Source organism: Pelecanus crispus, chromosome 6, assembly GCF_030463565.1.
Source record: "Pelecanus crispus isolate bPelCri1 chromosome 6, bPelCri1.pri, whole genome shotgun sequence".
NCBI classification, from domain to species: domain Eukaryota; kingdom Metazoa; phylum Chordata; class Aves; order Pelecaniformes; family Pelecanidae; genus Pelecanus; species Pelecanus crispus.
This window is the reverse complement of record NC_134648.1, coordinates 14,041,266-14,060,759: the sequence shown is the minus strand read 5'-3', so window position 1 is coordinate 14,060,759 and position 19,494 is coordinate 14,041,266. Positions and strand designations below refer to the sequence as shown.

Genomic DNA, 19,494 nt, shown 5'->3' with positions numbered 1-19,494 from the left:
GGAATTCTCATTGTCTCATAATTAATTTTGGTCTGATGATCCTTATAATATAATGGCAGCAGCATCACCACCCCCAAATGCCTTCTACCACAAATTTCATAGCTATGGTGGTGAAAGGTAAGAAGAAAGAACATGCAAAGTGCCTTCAGAGAACAAAAAATAAACATATTGTTCAGTTCAAATATTTGATCACTGTTGCATTTAAAAAGGTCCAGTGTAAACATGCAGCACTAATACAGAAGAATTCTGAGAAGCAAATACTTACCTTGAAACACTGGGATTAGGATTTGTTAGGATTGTTTTGGCAAAGTCTCAAGGCTGTTGACATTAAGTGTCACAGATAAAGAAAGCTAAAACTAGGAACCGCCAATTCTCTTTGCTATAAGAGAAATAACACGCTGCAAATGGTTGCAGAGTAATGAACGGCTGCTATTAAGTGGAGCAATCCCCCTGGCAGCTCATTATGCTAGGAGGTTAAACAAATGTACTACTCCAATCCAGTTGTTTAACTCACCGCACACAGCAGCACTGATAACACAGTCTACACATGCTTCCTATTCGTATTTCCCAATTTCAGAATAGAATCCAAAGGATTTCCTTTCCATTTTTATGAGAAAAAGAATCCAAATATTCCTTAACATTTTGTCCAAATAAACCGGAGCTGGCTTAAAGCAGAAGGAGGAAGAGATTGTATGAAGCAAGCAGCATCATGTTTTATTTATCCTTTTTTCCAGGTCAAAGGAAAAGGTTTTATTAAATTAACATTCTGGGAAATGTACCTAATTGCATTAACCATGAACGCATTTGTGCTGTAAGCAGCTCGATTCTTTAAAGTCAAAAAATACTCTGATACTTTAGGAATTTGCAGGACCCTAAATTTCAGGCTGTTATAATTATTTCCTTCACCTCTAATCCCCCTAAAATTAATAGTGATTAGAAAAAAAACAGCAGCAACAAACCCACTGTGGTCCCAAGCACAGATCTGAAGTCCTAGGGTCCGGTATTAAATTATTATTACCTTCAGTTACTAAGTAATCACAACATTCTCAGTGCAATACTAACAAAAATAAAACCTGCGCTGTGCCCCCCAACTCCTCACCCACAAATTTCACATGCTTTTAAAGAAAAAAAAAATACCATTAGTTAAGCACTTGCCATCGAGTTGGAAGAGTTGTCATTAATAAAGCTTAGGACAAATGTGTTGGGGCAAAATACCCAAGAATGCCACCTACAGCAGACCAAGATCAACTGTTCTCTCTGATAATCCTGTAGTAACAGCAGCACTGGCATGTTAGAGTCTAGAAATTCACATGCATCGAGTCCCAGGAGAGGCTGAGAGGTTCCACTGTGAACTGTCACTATGTTAGTCTTGCATGAAATGCCACCATTGCATATAGAATCATAGAGTCATTTATGTTGGAAAAGACCTTTAAGATCACCCAGTCCAACCATTAACCTACACTACCAAGTCCACCCTAAACCAATCAAGGGTAGACTAGACTAAACCATGTCCCAGAGTGCCACATCTACCATTTTTTGAACACTTCCAGGGATGGTGACTCCACATCTCTGGGCAGCCTGTTCCAATGCTTGACTACCCTGTCCATAAAGAAATTTTTCCTAATATCCAATCTAAATCTCCCCTGGCACAGCTTGAGGCCATTTCCTCTCATCCTATCGCTAACTACGTGGGAGAAGAGACCAACACCCACCTCACTACAACCTCCTTTCAGGTAGTTGTGGAGAGCGATAAGGTCTCCCCTCAGCCTCCTCTTCTCCAGGCTAAACGACCCCAGTTCCCTCAGCGGCTCTTCATAAGGCCTGTGCTCCAGATCCTTCACCAGCCTTGTTGCCCTTCTCTGAACACGCTCCAGCACCTCAATGTCTTTCTTGTATTGAGGGGCCCAAAACTGGACACAGTATTCCAGGTCCGGCCTCACCACTGCCGAGTACAGGGGGACAATCACCTCCCTGCTCCTGCTGGCTACACTATTCCTGATACAGGCCAGCATGCTGTTGGCCTTCTTGGCCACCTGGGCACAATGCTGGCTCATGTTCAGCTGGCTGTCAACCAACACCCCTAGGTCCTTTTCTGCCAGGTAGTTTTCCAGCCACTCTTCCCCAGGCCTGTAGCATTGCATGGGGTGGTTGTGACCCAAGTGCAGGACCCAGCACTTGGTCTTGTTGAACCTCATACAGTTGGCCTCGGCCCATCGGTCCAGCCTGTCCAGGTCCCTCTGCAGGGCCATCCTACCCTCCAGCAGATCGACACTCCCACCCAGTTTGGTGTCTTCTGCAAACTTACTGAGGGCGCACTCAATCCCCTCATCCAGATCATCGATAAAGATATTAAACAAGGCTGGCCCCAAAACAGAGCCCTGGGGAACACCGCTCGTGACCAGCCGCCAGCTGGACTTAACTCCATTTACCACTACTCTCTGGGCTCGGCCACCCAACCAGTTTTTTTACACAGCGAAGAGTACGCCCATCCAAGCCATGGGCTGCCAGCTTCCCAAGGAGAATATTATGGGAGACTGTGTCAAAGATATAATCAAAATATAATTGGAATAATACAGAAGCTTCTCTCAGAGTGCTCTCAAGAGTGCTCCTTGGATGGCATGGCATATGTTCTAGGATTTCCCCCTTTCAGGTACTTTATGGTGCTTGAGACAAACAGAGCTCTCGAACTAAGAAGCTGGGACTTATCAAAAAGAACAATACAAAAATCAGTGTTATAGCACTATACAAAATTTCCATGTGCTTGCATCTTGATTACTATTTCTGGTCACCCTGTCTCAAAAAGGGTTTATCAAAACCACAAAAGATAGGGAAAATGGCCAAAGATATAAAGGACCAAAGTATAGAATGGCTTCCATGAAAACAAGACACTAGAGAGACCAGCAATCACGTTTCATCTTCAAAAAGAAATGTTTGAGAAGAAATTCAGTATAGACCTATAATATACGGCTGTTATGAAGGTGGTGAATACAGAGTGATTATTCACTGGTTTTCCTAACACAAGAACTAGAAGGCGTCCTACTGAATTATCAGGCAAAAGACTTAAAGTAAGCAAACAGAGGAACTTCTCATGCAATGCAAAACTCAGTTGCTGCAGAATGCTGAGGAGACCAATAGTATTAAAATGGACTCAAAAATGGATTAGACAAATTCACAGAGGAGGGTCCATGAAGAGCTGCAAAACACAATTGTCTGGGTACAGCCTTCAGTTTGGAAAGTCCCTAAAGTGCTGGTTTTCAGAAGCATATCATCAAAGGATCAGTTTATATTTGTCTGTTTCTTATACCCTTTCCTAAGCATCTGCTATTGGCTACAGCTATAAATGAATGGATACAGCTGTTCAGTAATAATTTACTAATACAGTGCATGATATATTCAGAGATTTATTTTAAGCAGAAGGTGAAATAATAGCTCAAGGGGAGAAACCCTCAAAAGTTGCTAAGGAACATAACCAAACCTGAGTTTGACAAACTCTGTCCAATCTACTCACAACTGATCAGTGTCCCAGAAGGCACAACCATGAGTGCTCAAGCTAGTTAGGTTTTTAGGATGAGTGGGGATGGTGCAGAGTGTTCCACTGCCCGGGACCCAACCCAACAGCTGGACAAGACAAAGAATCCTGCCCTCCAGAAGCAAAGGCCCTGCTCCTAACTACAGAAAGGGGTGCACTTACAAAGTCAGAGGAGGAGAGATGTCCAGCTGGCCCTGCAACACCACCAATGACTGTTACAGCAGTACCTGAGGCTCAAACTACAAATTTGTGCTATAGATGTACAGTAATTATGACATTTCTTCAAATGCTAGGTACAGCCTTTAGACCTCTTGCACATCACAGCCACAAATGACAATTAGGCACATGTAAGCAAAACAGAGATTTTATGCCCTTTATTACTCCTGAAAACACAATTAGGCCAAAACCATCTTATTATTCTTTCCTCTGCTCCAGAATAGATGACCTCTCCAGTCCTATGTGCAAATTAATAACTCAATGTCATACTATGTAAAAGCAACAGGAGGACCATATCATTGCAGAAGGTTGGTAACCCGGTCCGCAAAATTGTTAATCTAATTGAGTACTCATTCCTTCACACTGCAACTTAGCAATTCAATAGCTTGTTGTCCTGGTTTCGGCTGGAATAGAGTTAGTTTTCTTCCTAATAGCTGGCATAGTGCTGTGTTTTGGATTTAGTAGAAGAAGAATGCTGATAACACACTGATGTTTTTACTTGTTGCTGAGTACTGCTTATGCTAGTCAAGGACTTTTCAGCTTCCCATGCTCTGCCAGGTGCACAAGAAACTGGGAGAGGGCACAGCCAGAAGAGTTGATCCAAACTGACCAAAGGGCTATTCCATACCATATGACGTCATGCTCAGTATATAAACTGGGGGGGGTTGGCCAGGGAGCAGTGATCGCTGCTCGGGAACTGGCTGGGTATCGGTCGGCGGGTGGTGAACAATTGCATTGTGCATCACTTGCTTTGTATATTATTATTACTATTATTATTATATTGTTGTTATTATTATTATTTTACTTTATTTTATTTCAACTATTAAACTGTTCTTATCTCAACCCAGGAGTGTTTCTCACTCTTACTCTTCCGATTCTCTCCCCCATCCCACCAGGGCAGGGGGAGTGAGCGAGCAGCTGTGTGGTACTTAGTTGCTGGCTGGGGCTAAACCATGACACTTGTATAAAATCTGTTTGCTAGAGCTTGGCGCAATTCCCCAGAACAAAAGTGCAGGTATCACAAAAATTATTCTGAGATTTGTCCTCTGTCTTGCTGGCATTCTTACTGGAGAGACTGGTTATTTGACAGGCATGGAGATGGAACAACTCCACAGTCCAGAACAGAGGTCCCAGCTACATGAGTGAAGTATACCGACAGGGGACCGTGAAGAGAAAATTATATCCATTTTGCACATAGACAGAAAACTTCCATTTCTACTGTTGCATTCTTAAAAGTTGCTAATCAAGCCCAAAGTTATGCTAAGTGCAGTACTTGACTTGTATCAAACAATCAATGGTCTAAGTACAGAAACATTTATTCTGCACAAAAAATTCAATTCACAGGGAAAGAGTAGTTAGAGGAATACAAAGGAAGACAGAAAGACTGACAAAATATCACCATTAATGTTCCAAAAACAGTGAAAGAAATGAAAACAAGCCCACACATAACTGAAGTTACATGTTTAGAGACTATACTATACACACGCATGCTGAGCAGGTGGGCACAGACAGGAATTACTCTGAACTTTAAGACAGCAATAGCGTTGATGCCAATGTTTCTGATCGACACCAGCTACAAAACCCTGCTTTATATGACTGGGAAGCCAAAACTCTGCTCAGTGAAGCTACATTTAATTTTTGTCCTGATAGATGGCGAAATGTAACACACAAAGACATTTTACAAGGGCATGAAGTGCTGCATCCTTGCTTCTCTACTTCTGCTTATCACTCACCAGCTTTAAATGTGAGGGACAGAAAACAGTACTCATCAGAATAACTTGAAGAGGCGTTCTTTGAACTTAAAGGCACTCACATGGCATGTGAGTGCCTCACACCATGGTGTAACAGCTGCACGAGCACTTGTCTGGGATGATCTGAATAACGTACTTGTGGTTTCCCCGTTTATGAGTAATGTTGTGATCCCAAACTATTAATAGCATCTGCTCTATATTGCTTCACGCATAAATATGATCCTGTATGCAGACAATTCATCTAGTTATCAGTCAATAGTATCAAATGCATACTGTAAACACGTTTCAAAATTAATGCACGGGCACTTAATTACATGAGCAATCAAGCCTTGCCCCCTCCAAAATAAAGGAAGCCACTGGGCTAATGGAAGCTTTTATTTTTTGACAGATCTTGGCAAACATACCACTAAACAGTTGATTCTGACTTTTGCTACAACCTGGTTCACACTCCTTTCTCTTTAATGAAAGAATCTCAGCAGCCAGAGAATTACCTACTCCACTAGGAATGCAGCGCACAAAAAAGGCTGTCAGGGTTCAGCAGAACTGCAACACAAGGCCAGGAAGTCGAATACCAATTACTCTCCAAAAGGCAGAATACAGTTCTTCTCCAGGTAGCAAAAGATTTCTCTAGCCATTTTCTCTACCGTATTTTCCAAGTGCAGTATTTTAGACTTCTCCACGTTCACTTTTTCCATGTCCTCCAAGAACTTGAGAGAGATTAAATGTTCTGAATACAGGCCATATTAAAGTAAATGGACAAACACCTGTACAGAAATTTTTGTCTGCAGATGAGCGTGAAAATATTTAATCAGGTGAAACAGAGATGAGAATGAATAGACACATCCCCTTATTCTTAAATAGGAACTGATCTCCTGTTTAAACCTAGATTTAATCTAACTGTCAGCAAAAGCAGTCAGACATCTTTAAACAGCATTCATGAAGACTGTATTTCAAGGGTTTCCTTACTGTGCTGTTTCCCTTCATCATTTCTAATTAGCCATTGCCAGAACTGTCAGTACATTATGGCTTCATCCCGAACAGCTCATTACAAGAGATAAATACAAGCAAAGATGGGGTACTCTAGCTGTTGAATGTCCTCATTTCTTGCACAGGTACCAGGAAACAAGTAAAAAACCAGACATACCTGTGCTTTCTGCACAAGAGCATACACTTCTCAGCACCATTAGAAAAATTTCGATTTTTTTTCCTACAAGTATCCTCCTCTTGCCACCTTCTCAACTTATACAGCAACAAATCAGCCCTTCTTCCTTTTTTCCTCCTCCTTTTCCCATCAGACTACACTAGTCTCTCTCTTGCACATCTGCTTCCATTTTCTTCCCTCTTCCTGATTTTTCTTGTTTAAGCTGTTGGGAGTAACTGTTCTTTACAGATCCAGAAGACAAAGGACAGCTTCTTCAACATGCATGTAGAAAAAGCCTCTGAAAGCTAGTTGGTTAGCATCACCATTCATTTTCACAAATAACTTTGAGGGTGTGTCTGCATTAACAAGAAAAGTACGTTCTCAGGTTCATGGTCTTGCTCAGGCTTTAAATACACATCTTCAATTTTTACAGTCATATCCTAAAGTAAAGGTAGCCCTATCCTAGAAAATTTGCATAGCTTTCCCCAGTCCAGTGCTCTGTCATGAGAGGCTAAGGGAGATCTGTTTCCACATGTGAAAGTTCAGAGCCAATGAGCATCATTCAAGAATGTTGTGATACCATCAACCTGATCAGAAATTCCATCACACCTACAGGATTAAGTTAGCAATTGCAGATTTCTTTGTGGCTTGCAAATCTGATTTACATGCTGCTTCCAGACCCTCAGTAATCATTACCTTTCCGCGTCTCTACAATTCCCAAAAGGATCTCCAACAACTCTATGAACGGGTATTGCATCATCAATACATTGGGTCAACAAAGCTACATACTAAAGAACGATAAAATAACTTCCTTTTGGAGCCTAGTAAGGAAAGACAAATTCTCCCACAAATACTCTACACACAGATTCCAAGAAAAAATATCCATGAAAGACTTCTACATGGTACACAACGTGAGTCATGCACAGAAGTACAAAATGGATTTGAGCAACCAGAATATGAAGTGCTGTTTGGAGTGTTTTAAACAAACTGTGTGGAGAGGTAAAAGGCAGCTTCTCTGCCTCAATTGCACAGGTGATATCCAGAGCCAGCAAGGATCTACCGATAAAGATGAGCCCTCCTGGTTTTGTTTATGCTGCTTCTTCAACAGTTAGGGCCTCCCAGTAGGTGGAAGGATCAAAGCCTGGATCTATTATGTGCTGAAATATTCTAGACATACAGAAATCTCTTATTTTTCTGCTTATACACGAACAAGGAGAATGAGTACAACAGAATTATAACCCTTACAGACACCACCTCTTCAGTGATAATTAGTGTTGTTATTGCCAGGGCAACTATTTTGAAGGATGTTTCTCAGGCCTAATTTCATCAGAATCTCTGACTCTTTTTTTTTTTTTTTTTTTCTTCCAAATTAACTGCTGCCAGTATGACAGATAGCAAATTCAGATAGTTAAACCCCTACAGGTAGGGACTGGACAGAATTTACCTAGTGAAGAAATAGGTCTTTTATTTATTCACCAGTTCATGCTTAACAATCACACCAGACAGATCTAACCACTACCAGCTTATAGAACAGTTGCTGATCCTGGCTACAGCACAGTGTATAGGCATCTTACTGGGAGATGCACACTAGGTTAGGCTATGACTGTCTTCCAAGATTTACAAGCCATTTTGTCAACTTCTACTGTATTTTAATTTTTTCAACCTGACTGCAAATTCCAATGCCATATTATATTCAATATTATCAAATCATGTTTTCCCTTTAAAATACATTTTTTTTAAAAAGTTCTTTATACCTTTCTCACTGGATGGAAAGCTGGTTGTTGCAATATGCTCTCAGGGGAGTGACTGCTGACACTAGCTTCTTCATCTAGTGACTGTGACAGGGAGGGACCACCACTTTTGTCAAGGGGAATTACAGGCTTCTGTGCATCAAGTTCAGTCGAACTCTCACAGACCTACAAATCACAATTAATAATTTGTGTTTTCAAAATCTCAGAAAGAAAAATGGTAACAAATACACATCAACTCACAGCATACACAATATGACAAGACTGGAACAACTCTAAAACAACAAAGATGTTCAAAGTAACCCTAAGTAGAGAGATAAATGAATACAGAGCGATTTCTCTCAAACATTAATGAATTTAAAAAAAAAAAAAAAAAATCAATAAAGCTGCTGAAATGTACAGCTATTCCAAAAGCCTGCAGTCTGCCCCTACAGGTAAGCCACTTTGAGAGCTATTGAAGGTGGCAACTCCACAGAATTTACACAATGGGATGTCCCAGCCACCTTTCCACTGCAATCCCCACTGTTTTGAATGAGTTTCAAAGCCACCTTATTGTGCACCTTATCTGCCCTGCAGTTTGGATGCTCACCACCAAGCACTGCGCCTTTTTCAAAAGCAGGATTCTTACCAACAGAGGGAAAGGGGAGAAATAAGCCCTGCTGACAAAACTGTAACAGAACAGCATGTATGAATACTGATGAAAATCTTAAAGGATACGATGCAGTAGCAAGAGCAGTTACTAGTAGAATGGGAAATAACTCTCAGACTGAAAAAAGGTGTTCACTCTGTTTTCACTAATCATTCAGAATCAAAAGGGAATCTTTTTCAAGGACTTGGGGCTTAAAGTTTCCAGTAAAAAGGAGTTGAAAAGGAGAGTGAGACTACTGCAGTCCTCCAGTTACCTATTCAGAAAGGAGGAATGATGATGCTTTCATTCTCCTCACCTGCTGCTTATGTTGTCTATTTAGAGATTCAAATCTTTGGGATCCAGATTGTTTGCAGCACTTTACAGAAAATTATGGCCCAATCTGCATGAGGCATAAAGCCTCTGCTGAATACAAACACAGACAACAACAGCAAGTTCAACCAACTACATGAAATCTCAAAGGTGTCTCCCATTTCTGAGCTTACATTGACTAAACACAATAGGAAAGAACTTTCAGAGAACTTACTTGTGCTTCATCTTGGATTTGTTGCTGAACTGGGGCTGGCTGCCTCACTATGTAGTTGATTTGACCAACTATGGTCTGTTGAACATGCTGAGGTGGCTTGGCTTGGTTCAGCTGCAAGCTGGACTGTCCTTGGGCCTGCAGAAGAAGCTCCAAATCCTTTTTCATCTCCTCCAGTTCAAACTGGTGGTGCATTATGTCCAGGCTCTGCTGGATGACTTGTGTGTGGGTGTTCTCATTCTGATCTGATGGTGGTGATGCTGGTGGCAGCTGCTGCTGCTGTGGTGGCTGCTGCAAGTGGTTAGATTTTATCTTCTGGAGATGACCAAGTTGCACTTGCACAGTTGATGTCTGCAAAGAAGCCTGTGTGCGGAATGGCTGTGGATGGCTCATGTGAACTTGCTGAGCCTCATGTGATACAACAGCATAACCCAGGGGTGCAGTCTGCTGCAGCTGCTGGGATGGTAAGTGCTTTCCCATCCTCACGGACACATTCTCTGGCTCTGACCGCAACTGCTGTTCCAGCTCAGACTGTGTTAGCTTCATAGGCTGGGGGACACCCCTCTGCTCTTTGTCATGTTGCTGTATGCTGTACTGCAGAGGAAAATACTGCTGATGCAGTTTGGGAGGTTGTTGAAAATTCTGATGGCAGTTTATGTCTTGGTAAGAAGGCTGAGCTTTGCTTGGGTGAGGTACACTGAGGCAGTGCGAGCAACACACAGGCACAGGACACTGAACTGCAGGTGGAAACTGATGTGGCTGGCTATTCACAGGCTCCAGCTGTGATGCTGGTGAACAGTGCCCATGATACAAGGAGGTCTGTAATCCTTGCACATTTCCACCGAGTAGTACATCTGAGTGAGAAATGTGTCCACCTTCCATAGTGAAACCTCCTGGAAAAAACAGCAGATTTACTCCCTCCTATGATCTTGACAAACTTACACAATAAAAACTGTGAACGATGGCCATTTCCTTGTCTTCATTTCAAATATAAAAGATATTCAAATATCCTATCCAAACAGTCCTTCAACATACATTCAAGACAAATTTTTCAAGATTTTTCAGTGATTTAAAATCACACCAAACTCCCACTGATGTCAGTGGAACTCATGGTTGAATTACCAGCAAATACTTTGAAAAATTGACCTCAACTTATTTTATTTTAACTGATGAATATGGCTTATACTTTCATTTTTTACTAAAGTATGAGTATATCTTCTCATCCATAAGCACAGGTACAAAAGACTGCTTCCAGGGTGAAAGTGACAAAAATAAAAGAGAGTGATGTTATGTAGGCAAGAATCGTAAAAGCTAGAAATAGAAGTGACCTATGAACTGATCTTGTCCATGCTTTTTGTCAAGAGAAGATTATTCCCTGTAATACTTTTGATAGTGTTTTACCCCATCTAGTTTTAAATATCTTAAAATGGGAAGAGAACCAATCTTTTAGACCATTGATCGGCCCACCGAACTGAATTTACTGTAAAAACCTACTGCAGTTGGGAAATTAATAGCTGGTGGGGAACAAAGTCACAGCATGCACATTCATTATATAAATAACATTGTACTTATTGTACAGTCAACATCTTAAAGCCATATTTGTGCCCATTAATTCTAAGTGTCTCAAGCACCGCTCAGGTCCCTTGGCCACTAAGATACTAAAGGATCTGAGGAGCGCAGGCATGACTGAGCCCAGCTGCTGCTGGGTGAGGCAGAAGAAATAGCACAAGGCCCACTGCAGATACTCCATTTCACCCAGGGTACTTCTTACAGGACTGCCAGAGTCAGTGTTGTACATAGCTATTGCTTGCTGGGACAGAACTGAATTTCAAATACATTGGGCAAAGTCAAGGCTGTTTGATAGCCAGTGACGCTACATTTTAAGTAATTTCAGTTAAAAGGTACTTGTTTAGTCCTGCACAGTGTTCCCGCTAAACTAGTAGTTGTGCTCTTACATTGTGATTTTTTAAGACCATCAAAGATTATATTTATAGAGTGTATTTCTAAGTAATGTTTGTAAGGTAATATTTATATATAATGATGCCTTTTAATAGGTGAATTGATATAACTGGAGGGAAAGCCAGGAAAGTTCAGACACACTAGCTTTTCTTCAGAACATGACAAGAGGTACAAAACTGGAAGTAAAAACAAAAAAGGAGAGCACTTTAGGGAAAGTACTGCATTGTCTATATCTGTCTTGTCTAGCTTTGGGCACTTGCCTAATAAACAACAATGTATTTTTCTTACCCAAATTGGACAGTTGTTTAGTCCAGTAGGAGGGATCCCAAGTAAATCTGATCTTCAGAGGAGGGCCTATGTCTGTGTTACAGTTTGTCTCTAACAAGCGCTGGATCTGAAATACAATCTGGTGACAAATCAAAGGATGACAATTTTATTCAAAAGTATAAGATCATGAAAAATGTTTTATTTGAGAAACATTAAATCCTTAACACAGTTCTCACATTTACTGCACAATTTCAATTTACTGAGAAAATAAGTATTGCTCTTACCAGTTCTTTACTGAAGAGAAATGGGATGCTGCTTTTACTGCACACTGCCCAACTGATGAAGTTCTGCACATGTTCTACCTGCCTGCTTAAAACCACAACTCCTTGCAGTTGTTGCTCCAATTTCTGCTTCCTTTCACTGGTGATTTTCTGTTAATAATGTGGATATTTGTGATAGCTGTCATTCTTCAGACACACATAATGCACACAATCATTGGCACTACATTATGCATTATTTGCAGGGACACTGTTATTTAGACTCTCTTTAAACCACCCATCATAAAAAGAAAGCAAATCCTATTCAGCAGGTATGTCTGAATTCAGGAAGAACAACGACTTCTCCAGCAGCAAACAACCTACATCATTCTGGCCTTGGTTTAACAGAATAGTGTAACCCAAGAAAGCTGTAGAAGTTGGATCAAATTTGCACCTGGACCACTTTCTTGTCTCTTACAATACAGAACAGAAGAGACACAAGAAAGAGTATAAAAAGAGGGGAAGCATGCAGCATTTCCTCAGAATGATCTTCCAGTCTCCAGCAGTTCATGATTTAGGGACCACAAAGATAGAGACTACATTATCATCCTCAGTGTATTTTTCTAAGAATTTGCCTAATTACTTTTGAACACATGCACAATATCTTGCATCAAGGAGTTCCACACTTATTTACCATTCATGTGAAGAACTATCTGCCCTTGTTTGATTTGAACCTGGCACCTCCCAATTTCATTTGATGCCCACTACATGCACTTCAACAGAGCACTGTGCATATACTTCAAGTGTATGCACAGTTCAGTTGTGGTTACAGATAACTCAGACAAACACTTAAATATCGTCAAAACACTTGAACACTGAATTTACTTAATGTTTAATAATACTGAAATGAGAACATAGGTTTCTCTTTTTTGTAAAGCTACTTAGCTGAGTAGCCATATTTGAGCCAAATATGTAAGTTCAAAGGTAGCCATCAAGTGCTGAGTGCCTTTTCTTTCCAGTATCTGTTAAAATCACCCAAGAATAACTGAGAACTGGAAACTCTGATCAGATTGGATATCAATTTTTGTGTTCAGCACATTTCAAAATAAAACCATATATACTGCAACCGGACATCCAAAAACTGAAGAGTCAGAACTGCAGGCTCTGTTACAGAGAGTAGACCAGAGGATCATTTTCAAAACATGATATTAAATATGCTGCTAGTGGTCTTCTACAAATTAAACATTAAAAACAGAAGCTGGTTTGCTTTGTAAGTACTCAAAAGGTGTACACATATTCTCTGTAACTGCATTAGAAAATGTGGTTAACTCATGATAAGCAATCATTTTGCCACTTCATCCTGAATTTTTGTCAACCATTGATTCCACATAAAATTCTGCAGAAAAGAAAAGAAATATTTGAAAACATAAGCAAAGGGACAATAAATCTCACAGTCTATATTCTTTCCATTGGCACTGGGATTAAATTTAATTTAGTTAATTTCCCAAGGTATCAAAGAAACTAGCTTTACTTACTTCAAGTTGTTCAAGAAGGATGTTGGTTCGTTTATTGATTTCATTCATCAAAATCATCTTGGCCATTTGTATTTGATTTTCTACCTTTTTGTATAAATGTTTTACTTCAAGCAACCTATAGGTAAGAGATACACATCCCTGGATGAGCCAACTGGTATGTCATTTATTCAGAGCTTAGCAGTTTTTTGTTACAAGAACTGATCTAACTATTGGCAAAGAACTCCAATGAAAGTTGTAACATTTCCCATAAGTTCTCACACACTTCTCTTCAAACATAGAGTCATAGAATGATTTGGGTGGGAAATGACCATTAAAGGTCATCTAGTCCAACTCTCCTTCTAGAGAAGCTTACTCAGAGCGCCATCCAACCTGACCTTGAATGTTTCCAGGGATGGGGCATCTACAACCTCTCTGGGCAACCTGGTCCAGTGTTTCACCACCCTCGTCATACAAGATTTCTTCCTTATATCTAGACCGAATCTACCCTCTTTTAGTTTAAAACCATTACCCCTTGTCCTACCACAACAGGCCCTACTAAAAAGTCTGTCCCCATCTTTCTTATAATCCCCCTTTAAGTATTGCAAGACCGCAGTAGGGTCTCCCCAGAGCCTTCCCTTCTGCAGGCTAAACAACGCCAACTGCTTTCCTCATAGGAGAGGTGTTCCACCCCTCTGATCATTTTTGTGCCCCTCTTCTGGACCCACTCCAACAGGTCCACATCTTTCCTGTACTGAGGACTCCAGAGCTGGAGGGCAGTACTCCAGGTAGGGTCTCACCAGAGCAGAGTAGAGGGACAGAATCACCTCCCCCGACCTGCTGGCCATGCTTCTTTTGATGCAGCCCAGGATACAGCTGGCTTTCTGGGCTGCGGGCACACATTGTTGGCTCATGTCCGGTTTTTCATCCACCAGTACCTCCAAGTCCTTCTCTGCAGGGCTGCTCTTAATCCCTTCATTCCCCAGCCTGTACTGATACCGGGGGTTGCCCCAACCCAGGTGCAGGACCTTGGCACTTGGCCTTGTTGAACCTCATGACGTTCACATGGGCCCACTTCTTGAGCTTGTCCAGGTCCCTCTGGATGGCACCCCGTCCCTCAGGCATGTCAGCTGCACCACTCAGCTTGGTGTCATCTGCAAACTTGCTGAGGGTGCACTCGATCCCACTATCTATGTCACTGATAAAGATATTAAACAGTACTGGTCCCAATACAGACCCCTGAGGGACTCCACTTGTCACTGATCTCAATCCGGACATTGAGCCGTTGACCACTACCCTCTGCATGTGACATGCCAATGCAGATTGACTCTCTCAAACATCATGCCAAGAATAGTCTTAAGTTCTTTGTCAACAAACACACACAGAAGCCATATCCAAAAAACTTTCACTTTATAGTAGAGTATAAATAGTATAGATTTGTACTCTTTCAAGGTGTTTGAAATGGTTTTATTAATGCAGAAGAGAGATCCAACAGCTGAAAAATACATAATCAGTAGCCAAAGTCCAGTTCATATAATGAAATATTTTCATTTTTATACTAGTCTTGACTGGAATTGCAGCTTGTTTTGAGGTTTCTTGAAGAAATAAAGTATTTTTAAAATAATCTTTATTTCTAATCTTTTCAAATTCTAGTTCAGAAACAGATTATACAAAGAAATCTTAACTCTGAAGTCAGCTGTCACATGCCTTATAAGGACTATGGAATCATGTATTACAATGCCATGACTTGTCAGTACTGCTTAAACATGAATTTAATATTTTTAATATTCCCATTATTTCCTACCCTCCAGGAAAAAAAAAAAAAAAAAACCACAGCATCTGCATTTACTTCTGTTAACCTACATTTAGTGAAAATAATATTTTTACTGATCAACCACTTTCATGAAAAAAAAAATGCATAGCAATTACCTGTCTTCAATCTGTTTAGCTGAAACCTGAATCCCATTTTTTTTCTCTTCCACTTTAGTTACGATATTTTCCAGGATAACTCTCTGATTTTGCAAAGCTTCATCAAGATGTCTGAACCTGTGAAAGAAGGGGAAATTCTCATACAATGTTTTTGTCTGTTGATAGGTAATCAACTTACCAGTTGACAAGTTTAGGGGACCAGCTACCTTAATACCTGTCTGGACACGGTCCTCTGCTTCTTCCCTACTACAAATGCTTGCTGTGACAGCTAAACTTATATAGCTGCCCCTCATATAGGCAGGGTCGTCTCACAAGAAGTGTCACTGTGTATAGACAATTCCTTACATGGCCACAGGCAATCAGCATGCCTTAGCGTTGGTAACTCTGGTCTTGTACCATCATGATGTCTTTGATAAAGACAAACAGAAGTATTTGAACCATGCTAAGTATTGAGTTCCAATTTGTGTGTTTGAGCACAATCACGAGGAACTATATACATGCATACACAGTATCTGGGCAGACAATACAACTGGGAGAGCACACACTGCTGAGAGCAGTGAGTGATTCTGTGAGGGCAGTAACCCATGTGTTACACTGCTTGGGCATAAGACAACTGAACTGAGTTTGCTGTGGCTTTTAAGTTTGGACTAGCTTGCAACTTCAGCTGACAGGAAATGCAGATGAACAGTCTTAAATATAAATTAGCTACAGTTTTAGACAGGATTATGATTAAGCAACCAATGTGTGGTACCTGTGTTCCTTATGCTCTGTCAGAAGGCAGCTGTGGCACGTAAGGGTATCACAGGTCTCACAAAACAGCTTGAGTGGCTCTTGAGAGTGCACTGGGCAAAATAAGGAAAATTCACTTGCTTCATCTTCAGTTGCTGAGGAATATAAAGCAATGGGGTCATTGACAAGAATTACTATTACAGTTCAGAAAAAGAGTTGCCAAACTCTCACAATTTTATTGAAAGTCTTGATGTTATTTTTAAAAGACCCAGGACCCTGGAACCATCTGATTTTATAAAGCAGGGATTGTTTATATTTTTTTCCTGGCCTTACACATCCTACAAACAGAGCACATCAAAGTGGGTCAGAAACAAGTCATCAAATCAAATTCATGTTGTCCTCTAAACTCTTACAAGTTTTAAATATCTCCCGTGATTTTGGGCTCCTGCCTCATGACTTTGAATGCCCTGGTCTGACAAACCAGTCAACAAAACTGTATTGTAAAATGTAGAAAAGCATATATATTAAATAAACCTGAAGTCACAGCAGAAGCAAGGAAATCCTTTGTTCTTAAATAGTCACATGGGGAATTGTTTTTCAAACTTCTGTTTCTTGTAAATGCAGTACATAACCTCCAGCAGCTAGGGGATATTGATATTAGGCACTAAAACCTGTTCTTAAAAGGATTTTCCAAAGAGTAATGTGATGAAGAGTAAGAATGGACAGTGGATATGTAAAGTGGAAGCGTTGCTCCTGTACAGTCTATTCTTGCCTTCTTTCCTGAATATGGTAGAATTGTTTTAGAAAGAAGGAACACTACCAATGAAAGAATGCAAAAAAAACCCCGCCAAACCATGGCAAAACAAAACCCCTTCCACTGAAGTTAGACATGCACAAGTATGTCTACATTAATAGTTAAGGCACGGAGGGGGAAGCTTTTTTCCTGGATCCCAAAAAACGCAGACTCCAGAGCCTTACTTTATTAGCCAGTATAAGGACCACCCATCATTATTACTGGTGAAAAACATTATTTCCCCAAAATGGTCAAAAAGCATGATCAATGCTAAAGTACAGTGACAGATTTATGCTGGTCAGTGTTCACATCCTCTGTCCACAGAATCATCAACATTATTAGCACATAGGGACAACAAGAAAAGCACATGATTGCATCCTCAAAGTAGTCCTACAAAGACACTATCCCATTATTCTTTACCAACACACGAGAAATTAAACAAAACAATCATCATTAGATAACACTTATTGATACAAACCTTAAATGAAATAAAAACATTACTTATTTATAGATCATTATTTGCTCATATAAAATGAGAAAAGTGTTTCCATTTTCTGACACCAAACCTATCTCACTCATCTAAACATTTTAAAAAAACAACTTGTGGCAGGGACCATGCTCTAATCCTATGGCAAAATGGAGCCCTTTATAGAATCAAGCCTCTGAAGTGATACTATTGCAATAACACAGACACAATGTACAGCAAACTATACTAATTCAGTCACTTCATTTTCAAATTGGAAAATACACAATATAGAAGTAGAAAGGCTAAGAAAATCTGATGGCTGACAAAGAGAATGAAAATATGGAGAAAATCCATCCATGCTCTGAATAAAATATGCCAAATTTCCTACTTTTTAGATTGCTATCTACTCTAAATATTTCTGAGATGGTTGTTTTACTTCCTCCGGTTCAATTTGCTTTCCCCTCCACCTTCGTAACATAATGTGCAAGAAGATAATTTGTAATAGATTAGGCCAAGATTTTTATGTAACAGCATTACATAGTTTACATTGTTATGAATTATTTACTACAGTATCATGCTTTATTCTTCAGGAAAGTGTATTGGTTTATATTATTATTGAATCAAATGCTAACAGATAGCATTATTAAAAGAGGAAATTGGATCAGAGGTTTTTTTAGCCCACTCCAATATTTTTTTCTATCGAGGTACAAACTGAACTTACCTCGACAGGAAATTTTTTCTGATTGTACTGCAAATACGTACTTTTGCATTAAAACCTGCAGCTGACAATGCAAATAATATGTAACCATAACCAATATATAACCAAGGTGGCTGTTGAAGATCATCTTTTCCTTCCCTATGGGGTCAGATAATATATCTTAAAAAAAAAATAAAAAGCCCATAATAACTATCTCCATTTTCATGAGCTGGAAAAGCCTGTCTGAGTGTTCAGCACCTGCAGAGCATGCAAGCTGTTTTTCTGAAAACTCAGGATCAAATTATCAATATTAAACTCCAACTTATAATGAGATGCGGTCTTTAAGGTCCAAGTATAATGAAGCCTAGTCACAATCTTATATAATGATTTCTCCTTTTTTCTCTCTCTGAAGGGTTCTTTAGCCTTTGTGTGATTGTAATCATCCTAGAGAAATCAGTGGGTTTTTTAGTAGTGTCAGATTTAAGAGAGAAGCAGATTTCAAATGCAAACTAAGAATAAAAACCAATGTTATCTGATTACAACACAGACCCACAGCCTCTGCTACTAGTAATTCCCTGATTCAATTGACATATCAGTGAGAACTGCCACTGAGCTATGGTATTCTCAACCTACTTTACACTCAGCTCAGAGCTACGCTCTCCAGTTTTAAAATAAGTTTTTAAGTTTTGTTTTGCTTTGCTTGCGTGCACAGCTTTTGCTTTACCTATTACACTGTCTTTATCTCAACCCATGAGTTTTCTCACTTTTACCCTTCCAATTCTCTTCCCCATCCCACTGGGAGGTAGTGAGCAAGTGGCTGTGTGGTGCTTAGTTGCCAGCTGGAGTTAAACCACAACAAGCACAAACTCTCTAGCACAAATAACTTCATATGGGAGCAAAGCATAAACTTAAATCACTGTATAAAGTTGCAAAACTCTTATTTTAGGTTACATATTGCTTACCTAAGTTCAGGTTAGCATACTCCTCAGCAGATTTCTGGCACATAAGTAAAGAAAATAATGAGCAGTAATAGGAGATGATAATCATTTCTGTGGTTCATCACTGTATAGGTATGAGACTTATTTGCTGGGGGGCTTCATTTGTGCTTCCTGATGGCAATATGTTGGTCACACTCAGGAACCACATTTTTCACTCCAGGCTTAGAAAAGGAACATCTTATAGTGATCACAGCCTTTTGCTGCCTGTGACTCTCCCTCCCACACCTTGTCCATAAGCACAGGAATTGCTTTATGGTAGTTTCCTGAAGGAAATTACCCAAAAGAGGACAGAAATACCAAAAGGGCAAGGCTTGTTGATGTTGTAGCCTACCAA

The 19,494-nt window shown here is 40.1% G+C and overlaps 1 protein-coding gene across 1 annotated transcript in view; it reads right to left on the bottom strand.

Annotated features, from left to right (window-relative positions):
- Nucleotides 1–19,494, bottom strand: part of TRIM66 (tripartite motif containing 66) — a 51,656-nt gene that overhangs the window by 15,857 nt on the left and 16,305 nt on the right. Inside the window, exons 4-10 of the mRNA XM_075712724.1 lie at nt 16,229–16,361; nt 15,478–15,594; nt 13,573–13,687; nt 12,065–12,211; nt 11,802–11,919; nt 9,558–10,447; nt 8,392–8,553 (exon numbers count right to left, since the gene is read on the bottom strand). Of these exons, the coding sequence (XP_075568839.1) occupies nt 8,392–8,553; nt 9,558–10,447; nt 11,802–11,919; nt 12,065–12,211; nt 13,573–13,687; nt 15,478–15,594; nt 16,229–16,361 (1,682 nt within the window). The remainder of the gene's footprint in view (nt 1–8,391; nt 8,554–9,557; nt 10,448–11,801; nt 11,920–12,064; nt 12,212–13,572; nt 13,688–15,477; nt 15,595–16,228; nt 16,362–19,494) is intronic.